Source organism: Danio aesculapii, chromosome 21, assembly GCF_903798145.1.
Source record: "Danio aesculapii chromosome 21, fDanAes4.1, whole genome shotgun sequence".
NCBI lineage: Eukaryota > Metazoa > Chordata > Actinopteri > Cypriniformes > Danionidae > Danio > Danio aesculapii.
The window spans coordinates 10,791,366-10,807,380 of record NC_079455.1 but is presented as its reverse complement, the minus strand read 5'-3'; the positions used below and the strand labels follow the sequence as shown (position 1 = coordinate 10,807,380).

The window sequence follows — 16,015 nt, the reverse complement described above, 5'->3', positions numbered from 1 at the left end:
AAGTGAGAAGGGAGGGTGTGGAATAAAAAGAGACATGAACAATAGACATCCAGGGCTGGAGGGTCTGGAGAGGAGGAAAGTGGGGGTGGAGGCCCTGAACCGAAGGTGATTAAACCAAGAGGAAGAAAGGAGAAAGTGAGGAGGCGTCTATTAGATGTCAGTGTGCATTATGCCTATGTCAATGAGACAGGATTAAAGTATTGGAAATAATCTTACAGAGGCGATGAAAGGTCAGTCTGGTATAGGGAGAGGCCTAAAGGAACATATGGTCCAGCTGAATGCGATACTTCAGGTTAAAGACACTATCACACACACACACATACGCAAATAAATGAGGGACTGGTTCAAATGAAACAATTTATACAATTCAGATAATTATGTATGGAATTGTGAGTGGGTGGAATTGTGGTGTTTTTCCTCCCTGTGTGAATCACTCAAAGGGACTAACAACAACCTGCAATCATGCATTTTGCTCAAATATATTAATTGACGAGGGTGTATATTGTTTGTTTACAGATGTAAATATTAAATTAGTTGTTTTAACAGTATAATAAGGATTCATTTGTGATTTTAAAACAGATTTGGATTAGCTGTGTACTTTGTGGATCTAATTAGAGCACCACTCTCAATGCAAAACCAACAGAATTAGCCATTGCCAGTTTAATTGCTGGTGTGAAATCAAATCGGCTTGTTGAAAGAAGTGCACGCTAATGAGCCCTTATTAACCAAGCTAATAACTCAGAGGGGGTAAAAAAACACAGATTTATATTTCTTTAGATTACGTGTATAACAGAAACAGTAAGTCGTAATGAGAGATGTTGACTGATAGTGTGATAAAATGGGTACCTACTGTACCAAGAATGCATTCTAAAAAAATTATTTTATTGTTTTAAAATTAATATTTTATTTAATTACCATGTGTACTTTAATGTATGAACTTTGGTCTGCAGAAGTGATCATGAGTAACACAATCAGATCACAACCACAGATCAAACACCTTCTTGACATACAGTTGAAGTCAGAATTATTAGCCCCCCTTTTTATTTTTTTCCCCAATTCCTGTTTAATGGAGAGATGTTTTTAGCACATTCCTAACATAATAGTTTTAATAACTCATTTCTAAAACCTGATTTATTTTATCTTTACCATGATGACAGTAAATAATATTTTACTAGATATTTTTCAAGACGCTTCTATACAGCTTAAAGTGACATTTAAAGGCTTAACTATGTTAATTAGTTTCACTAGGCAGGTTAGGGTAAGTAGGCAAGTTATTGTATAATGGTGGTTTGTTCTGTTAATTTTGACCTTAAAATGTTTTTTATAAAAAATTTAAAACTGCTTTTATTCTAGCCGAAATAAAACAAATAAGGCTTTCTCCAGAAGAAAAAAGTATTATCAGACATACTGTAAAATTTCCTTGCTCTGTTAAACATCATTTGGGAAATATTTAAAAAAAGAAATAAAACATACATGCAAATTAATAACTGTTGGCAGATTGTTTAAAAAGGACTAAGAGGAAATTGCTGAACAAATGCATCTGTTTGAAAAAATCATGCTGTAATAAAAATGCTTTAAAAACCTAGCCACCCTACACAAACACAGAGATAGCCTAGCCAAAATTATTTATTTAATGTTGCTAAAAATTGCAACTGATAACAGGAAACAAGTTTGCCAGAAACATGAGTGTAAACATGTTCAATTAAACTGTGGCAATCTGTTCATGTTGCTTGGAGTTTTGCTAACAAAATAATGCACTTAATTAAATGTAACTGATTAGGAGGCCTGGTGTAAAGAGTACTGAAAATCATACTAAAGTTAAAGTACCATTACTTGCCTAAAAATGTAGTGGAAGTAGAGTAAAAGTATCTGTTGTAAATATTACCCAAGGTATGAGTAAAAAGTAGACCTTTGAGAATTACGCTGTAAAAAGCTGATGCATTTACATGTAATTTGTGGATGTGTGTAAACGTAACATTCTGAAGTGCATTTAGTCATTGCCCAGCAGGCACACAATGTCAGAAGACTATTTACTAAAAATATTAGGTTAGATTTAGGTTGTGATGTCTAGCCAGCGTCTAAGGACAGCGTTATTTTGACGTCCAATAACGATGTCAAATGACGTTGATATTTGGTTGATTTTAGGTTGTGTTAGAAACTGACCAAAATTCAACATTGAGTCAACATCTTGAACCAACGTCATATTGACATCAAATACTGACATTTATTCGTCAGATATGGCAACCAAAATCCAATATCTGATAGATGTCATAGTGGTAACATTCACACAACATCAAGCTGTAACATCATTAGACGTTGATATTTGGTTGATTTTTAGGTTGGACGTTGGACATTGACATCAACCTAAGAATTAAAAAGTTTCTTTAGCAGGACTAAATGTTCATATCGAGCCTGTTTGCTCAGTGAAGTTTAAAGGCATATGAGCCACAGCTGGCTCCCAAGAGTTTTGACCATTCTGGTCAAGTGAAGCATAAACTCTGTCAGCTACCCCTAAATATGTGAAGCAGGTATGTTGAGGGGAAGCAGATCTGTGGCATCCAACTGCAGTTGGCTGAGCAGCTCCAGTCACAGCTGAGTCCATTCTGCAGGAGCAGGTCGAACGGAAATCGAACAGACTGCTGTCTAAACTTGAACTAAACAAGCAGAGCACACCAATTCATAACTTTTTGATTTTGTGGCTAATTCTTATGAATTTGTATGATCTCATTCCTACATTTTAGTACAATTTGCTTATCTGCCTATGATAGTATAAATTTGTGTGAATTAGCCCCTAAAGTGGCAAAAAGTAAAATTGTTTGGACTGGATAATAGTGGGAAATGTTTTATTTCTTCTCAGTGGGATTTAAGTTTCACAAATGAGCTTGAACATCTTTGGACAAACGATACATATCAAGTACACCAGGGGTTCTCAACCTTTTTCACTTCGAGGCCTACCTGACATTTTTTCTTAAACTGATTGTCTGGAGAAAATGCTTTATTTAAACCTTTATTTATTAGCAAAACTTTTATTTTGCTTATACTAATATTATTTTATTGTTCTGCAGCATTTCCTAAAAAGCCTAAACATATCCTATATATATATAATTAAATAAATATAGAATATATAATTTTTTTTTCTAACACACACACAGACTCAATGCTCCTGAATTCTAAGACAAAAAAAGCTGTTGCTTTGAATTGGACTCGCTACTATTCATCTATTGATCATATTCATTAAAAATAAACAAAAAAGTAAAATACAGTAAAAACTATCTAAGCCTGTTGTATCACATCAATCTAAAGGTGGTTGGGTTTTTAGGATATTATTGGAGTTCGCTGACAGTAGTGAACAGCTGTTCACTAAAGCACCACAGAGTCTCACTAGATCCTCCTGGACACACATTCATCATAAAACACTCGCACTCGCGTTATAAAACACTAATTTGGACAACTATGCTGATATTTTAAAGAGTTCACACAAAGAGAGATAGCATAATTTTTGAATCAACTGAGATGTAAGACTCTGATACAAGTCGCAGATGTGAGGCACGTGTGAACTGGTTATAACTCAAATCATCGTTACCTTTACATTTGTGTGATGGTTTGCTTTACACAGCTGAGCATGTACTCCTATTTGACGTGCAGCGGTTGGAAGTGCAGCCACGGCTAAGTCTGTATTTTACAGTGAGACTCTTTTTGCAGCGAGTCTGAAGTAGTCAATAACAGAAAACCATTCTAAACCAGGAAATGCCGTTACACCAATAATTTTAATAAAACATATTTAATATTAAAATCAAGTAATTATGGTTAAATAATTAAGTTAATTGTAATCTTGTGGCCCACCTGCAGGACGCTGAGGCCCACGGCCCACCGGTTGAGAATCCCTGAACTACACTTTAAAAAAAAATCCGTAATTTTACGTTTTTTTCAAGCAGCTGGGGTGCCAAAAAACCCGTAAAATAACGACCGTTAAATTACAGAAAATTATAGTAAAATAACGGATTTTAAATTACAGAAATTTCCTTAAATTAAAATTTCTGGTAAATTTCTGTAATTTACTGTCTGTTATTTTACGGTAAATTTCTGTAATTTAACGGCCGTTATTTTGTGGTAAATTTATGTAATTTAACACCTGTTATTTTACGTTTTTTTATCCTTGATTTGTGAACTTTCCCAGTGCCATTGGCAGATTATGTGGGAAAAAGCATCTTGGGAACTTGAGAAGCTGCAAATGTGCTGGTAATGGTCATTTCAGTGAGACCAAGTCAAATGCGATTTAGCTCTGATTTTCTTCACAGTACTTCTTTATATGTTCTGCTGATGTTTCAATATAACGTCTCAAAAAAATATTTAAAAAAAAATTTCATTGAGCATAGCACATGCAAACCATTTTGCTGCTACAATAGGGAAAAGACCTGTCAAAGTAAATGTTCTTAGACATCAACTAATTGCTTACACATTATAAAACACATAACTCCACACTGCTTGCTTGTAGCAAACAACATCAACAATGATGATAGCACCTGAAGCACTGTAAAGCATTTACCACTGCAAGAATCCTATTAGCATTAATGTTAACATTAATAACTACAATTACATCATTCAAAAAGGATGCAGGGTTTAATTTTGGATTTAAAAAGATGATTGTTAGGTAAAAGAAAGTGATGCCCTAAGGGACCGAAAGAGATGGTGAGAACAGGGTAGTGAAGATCGGGGGTTGTAGTTGACTTTTTAAGGGGGGGTGTCTTCGCCTCTATTGTTTTGTAGCTCATTATACATGTGGGTTTGATTAAGAATGAATAAAAGGGACCAAAAACACTGTCCTTTGTACTTCTTAAAGGGAACAATAATTCAAAACCAGGCCAGATATCAATTTGAAGAACATAACATATTATGTAAATTGCTTACATGTTTACAGTAAAACATCTTTTCAAGAGAAATGATAAGAAACACTTTTAACAAAAGCATAGCCTATATCTATAGGGACTTTATACGAACGATTTACTTAAGCAAAGACACCAATAAAAGGCACATTAATATCAAGTGTTTGGGCTCATCCAATCATAACGCCACAACAAAATACAAAAACATGACAGAGCAGTCCACTAACAAGTCACTCAAACACACACAGAGCAGACCGTGATAACTTCAGCATGTCCCGAGAACTTCAACCATAGACTCTATTTGCATGATTATAAAAACACAGGTATCAAATGTTTTCAAACACACAAGTACCTACCTGTCGATGATGACGGGATCAGAGGGTGTCTCATTGCGGTTTCCACAACTCTTTTTGTCGCAGCATCGACTAAAAGGACAACAACAAAACAAAATAAGCTAAGAAAAGAGCATTGTGCAATCAATAAGACATTTTAGGGTTTCATTTTTCACAAATCAATGTTTATGAAAGCTAAACTAGACAAAACAGTATTTTAATTCAACACTGAAAACTAGTTTCAGATAGATGTTAAAGGGGAGTGGCTTAAAAGAGGGCGATATGACATCAATGAAACAGGAAAGCTGCTTTAGAGGCCGAGCAAGCTACATTAACTAAAATATGAAAGACAAAAGACTTTTTTCTTCTTAATATTTTAACAGACGAGTCGTGATGGATTGCAAGAATAGGAACATCAATTATGAAAGTTAAGAAGGGTATTTCTTATGTATTGCAGACATTTACATTTATTTTCCCTATCACCCACTTTAGCATAATACCACCACAATAACACAAAAATGCATATTAATTGTGTTTAATAGAACTGCTTGCTTGCAAGTTGATCAATAATTCTCATTTCTGAAGGTCTAGCAGAATGACAGGGTGATTGGGAGACCACCAGCATCACATTTCTACTGCACAGATGGCACTAGGACACAGAATAAAGGCTGGAGAGAAAACTGTCACATGATAGTGCTGACATTGTTTTCGCCCCATCACTTTTTCTTCCTCCTACAACTCTCTCTGCTCCCACCTTTCTGCCCTTAAAGTTTCTTCTTACCACATTCCCACCTATTTATTTCAGAAAATGATAATTTGTATAATTTATTCATGGACTACACGTGGTTAGAAGATTTTGTTTCGAAATGTAAAATGCTTATATATATATATATATATATATATATATATATATATATATATATGTGTGTGTGTGTGTGTGTGTGTGTGTGTGTGTGTGTGTGTGTGTGTGTGTGTGTGTGTATGTATATGTATAATTGTTTTTTTTGTTTTTTTGGAACAATGTGTATGTGATTTATATAATTAATTTCTTGGTGTTTATTCTTCGATTCATTTCATAGGTATGGGTGATGAGTGATGAATGTCTTTCTTTAAAACCACATCATGAACAGAGGGCTAAAATCTCTAACTACATCTCTCTCATCCCTCCTTTTACAAGGCTTCCTCAACTGGGTCAGTGTCCTCCCAAAGGACTGGAACAAGGCAATGCCTCTTTGTGTTTATGTGCGTGTGCGTGTGCGTATGTGTGCGTGTTTATACAGTTCACGAAGAAGATTTATAGGAGCCTAATGATCAAGACATATATATATATATATACATATATATATATATATATATATCTATATATATATATATATATATATAATATATATAGAGAGAGAGAGAGAGAGAGAGGGAGAGGAAGAGGGAGAGAGAGAGAGAGAGAGAGAGAGAGAGAGAGAGAGAGAGAGAGAGAGAGAGGACGAGAGACAGAGAGAGAGAGAGAGAGAGAGAGAGAGAGAGAGAGAGAGATAGATAGATAGATAGATAGATAGATAGATAGATAGATAGATAGATAGATAGATAGATAGATAGATAGACAACAACTTGTTCTTGTAATTCTCACAGTAAATTACATTAGTATCACTTTACAGGATTTAACTGTAAAAATTTGCAGTAATGTGCTGTATTCATAATTTTATTGGCAGATAGCATGATTACAGCAAATTACTGTAAAAAATGGCTATATCTTTTGCATGTTAGTTATAGGAATTCAAACTATTTTTATTTTATTCAACATAGACATTAATACAAATGAACTTGCTAGTATTGGCACTTTTTGATATTTAGAAATAACAGAATGTTATTGCAGCCCCCAAAACAATTTGCTTACGACTTCAAAAAAAACTTGAAAGAAAATCATCCTGTTTTGAAACAACATGAATGTTATAGTAGATTTTTCTTTTTTTGGGTGCACTGCACCTTTATTTAGTTTTATAAGGTTAATAAGGAAATATGAAATCATTTTTAAATGAACATAACTTTGTGCTTATCCAAAAACGTAATAAAACCAAACACTGTTAAACACCAAAATAATTTCAAAGTCAGGGTAAATATCAGAATGAATAGCAGAGGAATGCCTGCTTCGCAGTAAAATATAGTTTATTCTGCAAGATAATACTGTGAAATCACAGTAATGGACTTTACTATTTACTGTGAAGTTACACTATATGGCTGCAATTTCACAGTAATTTAATGTAACAAAATCACAGTGCATTACTGTGAACTACCTCACGGTAATTTGCTGTAAATTTGCTGTGAATTTAAGGTACATTTTTTTTTACAGTGTATATATATATATATATATATGTATGTATTAAAACTTAACTCATAGAGATTATAAATGTTTGCCTTATTTAGCACTGCTACAGTATTTTTACATGTCTATATTAGATTATTGAGGGGTGAGGAAGGTTGTATAATGTTTTTCATGATTCTATTCAAGATCAAGACAGCCAACAAAAATCACATCATAGATCCAAATGCTTCCTTCCTGATGTAGCTTTTGAAGAAATGTCAAAATGGGCTCATGTAATTAGTAGGATGTATGTCTGCTCTGTCAACGCTCAAATGTGGCTACCATCATTGGAGTAAAACATATGTTTCCTTTCCGTTATTTCTTTGATTAATGACATTATATTTGTGTTATGACAACTTCAGTCTTTATAAAAGCAATTTGTGCCAGTTTCACAACAAACAACGTCCTGAAACATTCCCTGTTTCTTTCCCCCTCTCTAGTTTAAAACGATAGGAATAAGCACTTTTGTTCTGTACTTGCAAGCTGGCATGGCACCATATGGCTAATGTTGGTGTGTGGCAATTAGCGGAGCTGATTAATGGTGAACAGCCCAATTTTCTGCTTACAATTGCATCAGTGTTTTTAGGTATATATACAGTATATTGCATACATACATACATTCATACATGATTGCATGTCTATGCTGATTTGGCAAAGAGGGAATGAGGACACCAGATTTTTTGCATTTACATTAGCTGTCAAATAGAATAAGAAGAAAATCTGGCCCTCAAAGTGCCTTAACAACATCTTTAATATGTTTATTACATTGGTGGTGAAAGCCAATAAATATATGTTAATGATTCCACATGAGTCAGGGCACATTTGTTAGCAGAGCAGACTGAAATTTTAGATTGAGTAATGAGTTTCTGCTTGTCCTAATTAACCAGGCATCAGGGTGATATTCATGAGGGGGTGGGTTAGAAGGGTGGGCGGCCCTGTTAAAAAAACACTAAAAATAGGCACGAGTCGATCATCACAACCTACTTTTTAGGCAAATTTATCTTTGGATGTTAATTAATACATATAAAAGTTACAAAAAAAGTCACCTTCTACTTATGTTTTGGCTGTATTGTTCACCTGGGAGCTGTGGGTTTGACCTGGATCGTGTTAGCATGAATTGAGCTTCTGTTTAATAAATTGTTTTAGTAACTGTAAACTCAATTCCAATGAAAGCAAGCAAACTGAACAAAATGCAGCTTCACAATATACTGGCTAATGGTTATTGTCCTAAAACCTACATCACAGAAAGCACATGCTTTCAAAGTAAACGTAGTAAGCAACATGTAGACACAGGCTCTCGACACATGCAAGCAAGAAATATACAGTTGAAGACAGAATTATTAGCCCCCCTGATTTATTTGCCCCCCTATTTATTTTTTTCCCCAATTTCTGTTTAACGGAGAGAAGATCTTTTCAACACATTTTTAAACATAATAGTTTTAATAACTCATTTCTAATAAATTATTTATTTTATGTTTACCATGATGACAGTAAATAATATTTTACTAGATATTTTTCAAGACTCTTCTATACAGCTTAAAGTGACATTTAAAGGCTTAACTTGGTTAATTAAGTTAACTATGCAGGTTAGAATTGGGCAAGTTATTGTATAACGATGATTTGTTTTGTAGACTATCGAAAAAATAGATAGCTTAAAAATAATTTTGACCTTAAAATGGTTTTTAAAAAATTAAAAACTGCTATTTCTAGCTGAAATAAAACAAATAAAACTTTCTCCAGAAGAAAAAATAATATCAGACATACTGTGAAAATTTCCTTGCTCTGTAAAAAATAATTGGGAAATGTTTAAAAAGACAAAAAAAAATCAAAGGGGGGCTAATAATTCTAACTTCAACTGTATATCTTGTCTAATGTCAACCCTTAAGGGCCCCATCGGAATCCAGTCAAGCCAGCATTTCAATTTTTCACCAGTTGTAACTTCTGAGGTGTACAAAGCCCTTAAGAATTTAGATGTTTCTAAATAGCCCGGTCCTGATAAATTAGAACCTTATTTTTTTTTAAGTTAGCAGCTGATTTTATTGCGCCATCTTTGATTCATATTTTTACTCTTTCACTTATAACAAATGAAGTCTCAGTGATATGGAATCAACGTCTGTTCTCCCCCTGTGAAAAGGGGGAGGACACCACACAAACAAATAATTACCGTCCCATTTCTAAGCTGTCTGTCCTGACTAAAGTCCTTGAATCATTAGTAAACAATCAATTAAAGCATTGCCTTGAAGTAATAGTATTCTGTCTAAATTTCAATCGGGTTTCAGAAGCAACACAGCACTATTACAGCGGTTTTTAAAGGTATTAAATGATTTTATTGATTCTGTGGACACTCAAAACATTGTGCAGCTATGTTCATTGACTTTTTCAAAACTTTTGATACAGTGGATCATACCTTGCTGTTACAACGCCTCAAAATATTGGTTATCTGATCATGTTTTCGATTGGTTTAAAATGATCCTACAAATTGAAATCAATGTGTGCAAGTGGATGGCCTTGTTTCTAGTACTTTGAATATAACTAAAAGAGTTCCACAGGGTTCAGTACTGGGGCCTCTTCTTTTTACTATATACACAGCTGCATCTACACCCAGTCTGGCCCTTTCTCAACTACAGATTGCTTTTAATGTACTTCAAATAATTTATTTGAGTTAAAACTAGTTTTAAATGCCAATACAACAAAACTTATGTTATTTACAAATACAAAACAAACTAAGGAAAAGCTAGGTTATATTACTACTACTCATGGTGCAGAGATTGAATCTAGGAATTTAATTGTTGATACAGTATCTTTTAGTTCTCACATTCAGCCATTGGTGAAAAAAATTAAAAGTGATTTTAGGCTTCTATTTTAGAACCAAGAACTGCCTTACTTTTGATGCTAAAAGAAGCTGGTTGATGCAACATTTATGTCGATATGTTATCTATATGCATGCTTCGTCTGATGCTTTGTCGAACACTGCATGCATTGGATACTGTTTACCATGGTGCACTAAGAGTTATAACTAATTTTAAATCCCTTACTCATCATAGTGTGCTGTATACTAAGGTAGGTTGGTCTGCTTTGTCTATTCGTAGGCTCAAGCATTGGCATATCCTTGTTTACAAATCTTTACTGGGTTTACTCCCATCATATCTACAGATTTACATTTGTAAAAAGCCTGTCCCTAAGGTCTTCGGTCACAGGTTATTTATTTACTGTCTGTTCCTAAAGTGCAGACTGATATGGGAAAAGGCTTTTTAAATACGCAGCACCTTTTGCATGGAATAATCAACAACAAAGTTGCTAATCAAAGAATTGATTTCACTAAATGATTGTAAAAGAGCATAAATGATTTAGAAATTGAAAAACAGGCTTGTAGATGTTTTGAATAGTTTGTTTGTCAAGTGTGATTCATGTTAACTGTCAATTGTTTTTGTTTGATGTTTGTTAGACCCATGTGGCAGGTATACTGCCTAATATTGGCCAGGATGCTCTTGTAAAAGAGATTTTAAATCTCAATGTGTCTTTCCTGGTAAAATAAAGGTTATAATAATAATAATAATAATAATAATAATAATAAGAAGAAGAAGAAGAAGAAGAAGAAGAAGAAGAAGAAGAAGAAGAAGAAGAAGAAGAAGAAGAAGAAGAAGAAGAAGAAGAAGAATTAATAATAATACATCTTGCACAATGGGCAAACGGGCATTTTTGTTAGCCTGAGGCCTGATGCAGCTATTATTTTCAATTCTAGCGCCACATTGTTAAAATAGCAAATAATGTATATATGAATATTGGATGTATACTTTTTTGGCATCTTCAGTATTTTTTTTTTTCTTTTCTAACTGAAACAAAGGCTAGTTTCATTCTTGACACTCTGTGGACAAACGATGTATTGCAAAAAACAACTACATTCATATATGTTTATATAAGAGGCAACACTGTGGCTCAACAGTTATCACTGATGCCTCACAGCAAGAAGGTTGCTGGTTCGAGTCCTGGTTGGGTCAGTTGGCATTTCTGTGTGGAGTTTGCATGTTCTCCCCATGTTTACATAGGTTTCCTCTGATGCTAAGGTTTCCCCCACAGTCCAAAGACATGCGCTACAGGTGAATTGAGTAAGCTAAATTGGTCGTTGTGTATGTGTGGGTGTGAATGCAAGAGTCTATGGGTTTTTCCCAGTGCTGGGTTGTGGCTGGAAGGGTATCCGCTGCTTGAAACCGCTGTAGAGGACCCCTGATAATAAAGGGACTAAGCCGAAAAGAAATGAATGAATGGATTAATGTTTATATGAAACATATGTGAACAGTGTTCTGGGTAACACATTACAAGTAATGAGTTACGTAATAATTACTTTTCTAGATAACGAGTAAAGTAACGCGTTACTTTTAAAAAATAAGTAATAATATTTGAGGTACTTTTTTGAAAATGTAATACAAGTTACTTTTAAGTTTAATTAATCAGCTTTTAAAAAATAAATTGCTGAATTAAAATAAAAATGGTCACAATGAATTACTCAGTCAATGAGAGAAAGTGTTCATTATTTTAAACGCATCGTAGAAAAGGAAACGGGATTGTCTCAATGGACAATGATTCTATTTAAAATAGTACAAAAGTAGCAAACACATTGCTTTAAATCATTACTAATTTGTATATCCGCTTGTTAAGTCATGACATACGAAATACTGTTTCCTGGTCCAAGCCGCCACTCATTTAAATAGAGAAATTCTTGTTTATGACCACTTTTTAGTCATATAACACATTAAATGTGAATTTTACATAAAATCATGGTGTAGACAACAGTCTCTGGACTGCTGCATCACAGACACCAATATTTTAAAAATGTATAAAAATGTATCACTTTCTGCCCGTCGGATGTTAGGCATGGATATATATTGTGATCGTGATTTTTGAAAGTATTACATCGCTTTGTAACAATTATTATTACCATTTGTTGAGTCTCCTATACAGTTTGATAGTGCGCTTGGACCCGGAAGCCGCTTCACGTGACGTCACACAAACGGATACTTGCATGTATAGCTCTGGGGTCAGGAAGTTCTCAAATAACATTATCCTAAAATATTTCGTTTTGATGTGTTTTTTTATAAGGTAAACGTAGATGTAGGTTATACAATGCGTTGTTAATTGCGGAACACTATTAAAAAACTAGTTACTCTTTAAGGGAATAACTCAATATGTAATGCATTACTTTCAAAAGTAACACATGTCTCTTATACTGGCCTGTATATGCCCTTATCTCATTTAACATAAAAAGAATATGTTAATTAGTCCCCACCTACATACACAATAGCTACATATAAATTATTCACTTGTAAACTTGTACTTTTTACAATTAAATTTGTACAAGTTTTAAGGAAAGAAAGCTTGTGAATAATGAATTTGCTGACGATTGTCTATGCATATATAGAAGGACACTTGACCGCCGTGGCTATTTTAAACATTTTTAATTTCAGAGATTCAGCTCATTGGTGACCATCAACCTGTCATACTAAGCAGAGCAAAGATGGTTGATGTTCCACCACAAGATGGCAACAAAGACCACATAATAAGTCTTAGGGGATAATAACTCAATCATAAATTTCAAACTACAGTGATCAAATCATTATAAAACAGGGTGAGTGATATTCTAAGTCTATCAAAATATTATCAAAATATCAATAATCAAAAATATCAAAAATATTATTTCAAAATAGTTGTTTGCTATTAACTGTTTGCTAATCTGCTGTGATTACACTGTATCACACAATATTTTAGGCATAGATAGACAAATTTCTTTGAAACTGTCACAGTGTATAAATGGGTGGGAATGGAAAAAGTCTCACCTGCACATGATTTCATGACGTCAGGAGTACACGGCACATCTCTGGGTTCTTATCTTGACCTTCGTAGATGATGGCCTTTGAATAGAGGATGAGAAAAATGTTAGTTTGGATTTACAGATTATGTATTTTTACAAGAATGTTCACATAAAATATATATATATATTCAAAAACTAACAGTAACCACCCAGCATCCAACCAAAAAAAAAAAAACATTTATTCCTCATCCACAAATCCACTATGGATTGACAGCAGGCCTGGATTGGCTAATCGGTTGGACCGGGAGTATTCCCTGTGTGTGGTCCATTGTTCTGACATTTTATCCTACTCATCAGGTTATGCTACCAACAATAGATTTGAATGGAATTTGAAATAGAATTTTAAAGCTGAGTAAATTTTTTCATTAAAACCAGCGGACAGCGAGAGTACAACAACACATGAAAACAATGAAACGGCGGTAAGTGAACGTTAAGCTAGTTAGGAGCAGCGCAAACAACGATGTCTGCAAACCACCGTTTATGTATCCGAACGTTTACTTGTCCTGTAGTTTTTCAGCCAGCAGCAGCCTCTTGTCCAGTTTGCTGCTAACAGTCAAGAGCCAGACCCCGTAACGTTACTAAGCATCAGTCATGAGCCAAACACACTAGAATAGGCAGGTAAGATTGTCATTGATTGAAATAAGAATTCAAATAATTAATGAATATTACACCTGGAGACGCAAGTGGCGCAGTAGGTAGTGCTGTAGCCTCACAGCAAGAAGGTCGCTGGTTCTAGCCTCGGCTGGGTCAGTTGCCGTTTCTGTGTGGAATTTGCATGTTCTCCCTGTGTTCGGTGGGTTTCCTCAAGGTGCTCCAGTTTCCCCCACAGTCCAAAGACATGCGGTATAGGTGACAATGGGTAGGCTAAATTGTCCTTAGTGTGTGAGTGTGAGTAAGTGTTGTATCTCTGTTTCCCAGAGATGAGTTGCAGCTGGAAGGGCATCTGCTGCGTAAAACATTGTGCTGGATAAGTTGCCGGTTCATTTCCACTGTGGCGACCCCAGATTAATAAAGGGACCTAAGCCGAAAGAAAATGAATTAATGAATATTACACCTGCTGAATGAAAAATGCCCTGAGACGATTAATGAAATCACATGGTTTACTACACTAATAAATCTGACTTAACTTCATCAGAAGCTAACAAAGGGGAAAAAGATGAAGCCATCATTAAGGAATACTGTGGTTAAAAAGTCTAGCAGATCAGTGAAATACTTTTTTTTTTTATTTGTATTTAAAGACTGGATATCTGTAAACAATTTGCGCAGACTATGTATTCAGATATTGCAGAAAAGGACATTGTGATGTTTTAAAGAATAATGTTGGAGATTTACCCTTTAATGTTCTAATGTTTAAAGTTGTAAGACAGTTTCTTTGTGTGATTGTTGTGATTAAAAAATTTTTATACATTTAAATTTAATCTTTATTTTATACATATAGCTTAATATATTTTGGTATTATTTTATTTATTTATTTATTTATTTTTCAATGTTTGGATATTTATGAGCACCAATTCTTACAGAAAATAGATTATATATTGTTAACATTACATTGTGTTAATTGTTCAAATAAATCCTCACTAAAGTACTGAATTGGAAATTATGATATTTAACATAGTCAGTCGTGAACTAAAGTGTGCCGGTCAAAGGCTTTGAAACTCTCATAGCTGAAAAGGAGTCCCACTCCGGCACTGATTCACAGAAGCCAGAAATAATTGAGAAATACACTAAGCGGTGACATAATTCTATATTTAAAGCCTGTTGGCTAGGTTGTATTTAATAAAATTTCAGCATGTGACATATGGAATCTTCTGTGTGGTTTCAATATTCCTAGACAAACTGTTCAGAACTTTGTTTTTAACAGGACTAAGGCTTATTATCTAAAAAAACAGAAGGTGAGAAATGAAGGTGCCCCAATAAGAAACTTCACTGTTATTACCCACACGCATGCACACAAATGCATATATATATATATATATATATATATATATATATATATATATATATATATATATATATATATATATATATATATATATATATACATACATATATCCACATAGGAAATGTCAACTGACCCAGCTGGAGCTCGAACCAGCAACCTTCTTGCTGTGATGCGATCATGTTACCCATTGCGCCACCATGATGCCTTTTAAATATGTTCGGTGACTAAAATAATATTTTAATGAATATATCTGTTTAATAAATCTGTTTTGCACCAAAATACATTGCCTATATTCACAGAGAAGAAATAGATAAAATATAAATTTTCAAAATGGGTGTGTACTCAATTATGCCAAACAAGTACATGAAAAAAATCTAAATGTCACATAATTAACTCCATTTTAAACCATAGTGCTTAGTGTTTTTGTTTTGTTTTATGGTGTGATTTAAAAAAAAAAAAAAGCACTGCTTAATGATTTGTGACTTGACATCCAAAATTCATTTATTCATTAACTTTCCTTCGCTTAGTCTCTTTATTCATCAGGGTCAACTTATCCAGCATGTTTTTACATGGCGGATGCCTTTCCGCTTGCAACCAAGTACTGGGAAACACCCATAAACTCTCACATTCACACAC

The 16,015-nt window shown here is 34.1% G+C and overlaps 1 protein-coding gene across 1 annotated transcript in view; it reads right to left on the bottom strand.

Annotated features, from left to right (window-relative positions):
- ebf1b (EBF transcription factor 1b) overlaps positions 1 to 16,015 on the bottom strand; it is a 232,292-nt gene that overhangs the window by 206,395 nt on the left and 9,882 nt on the right. The window contains 3 exon segments of the mRNA XM_056446497.1: positions 5,240 to 5,308; positions 13,403 to 13,419; positions 13,421 to 13,477. Coding sequence (XP_056302472.1) covers positions 5,240 to 5,308; positions 13,403 to 13,419; positions 13,421 to 13,477 — 143 coding nt within the window.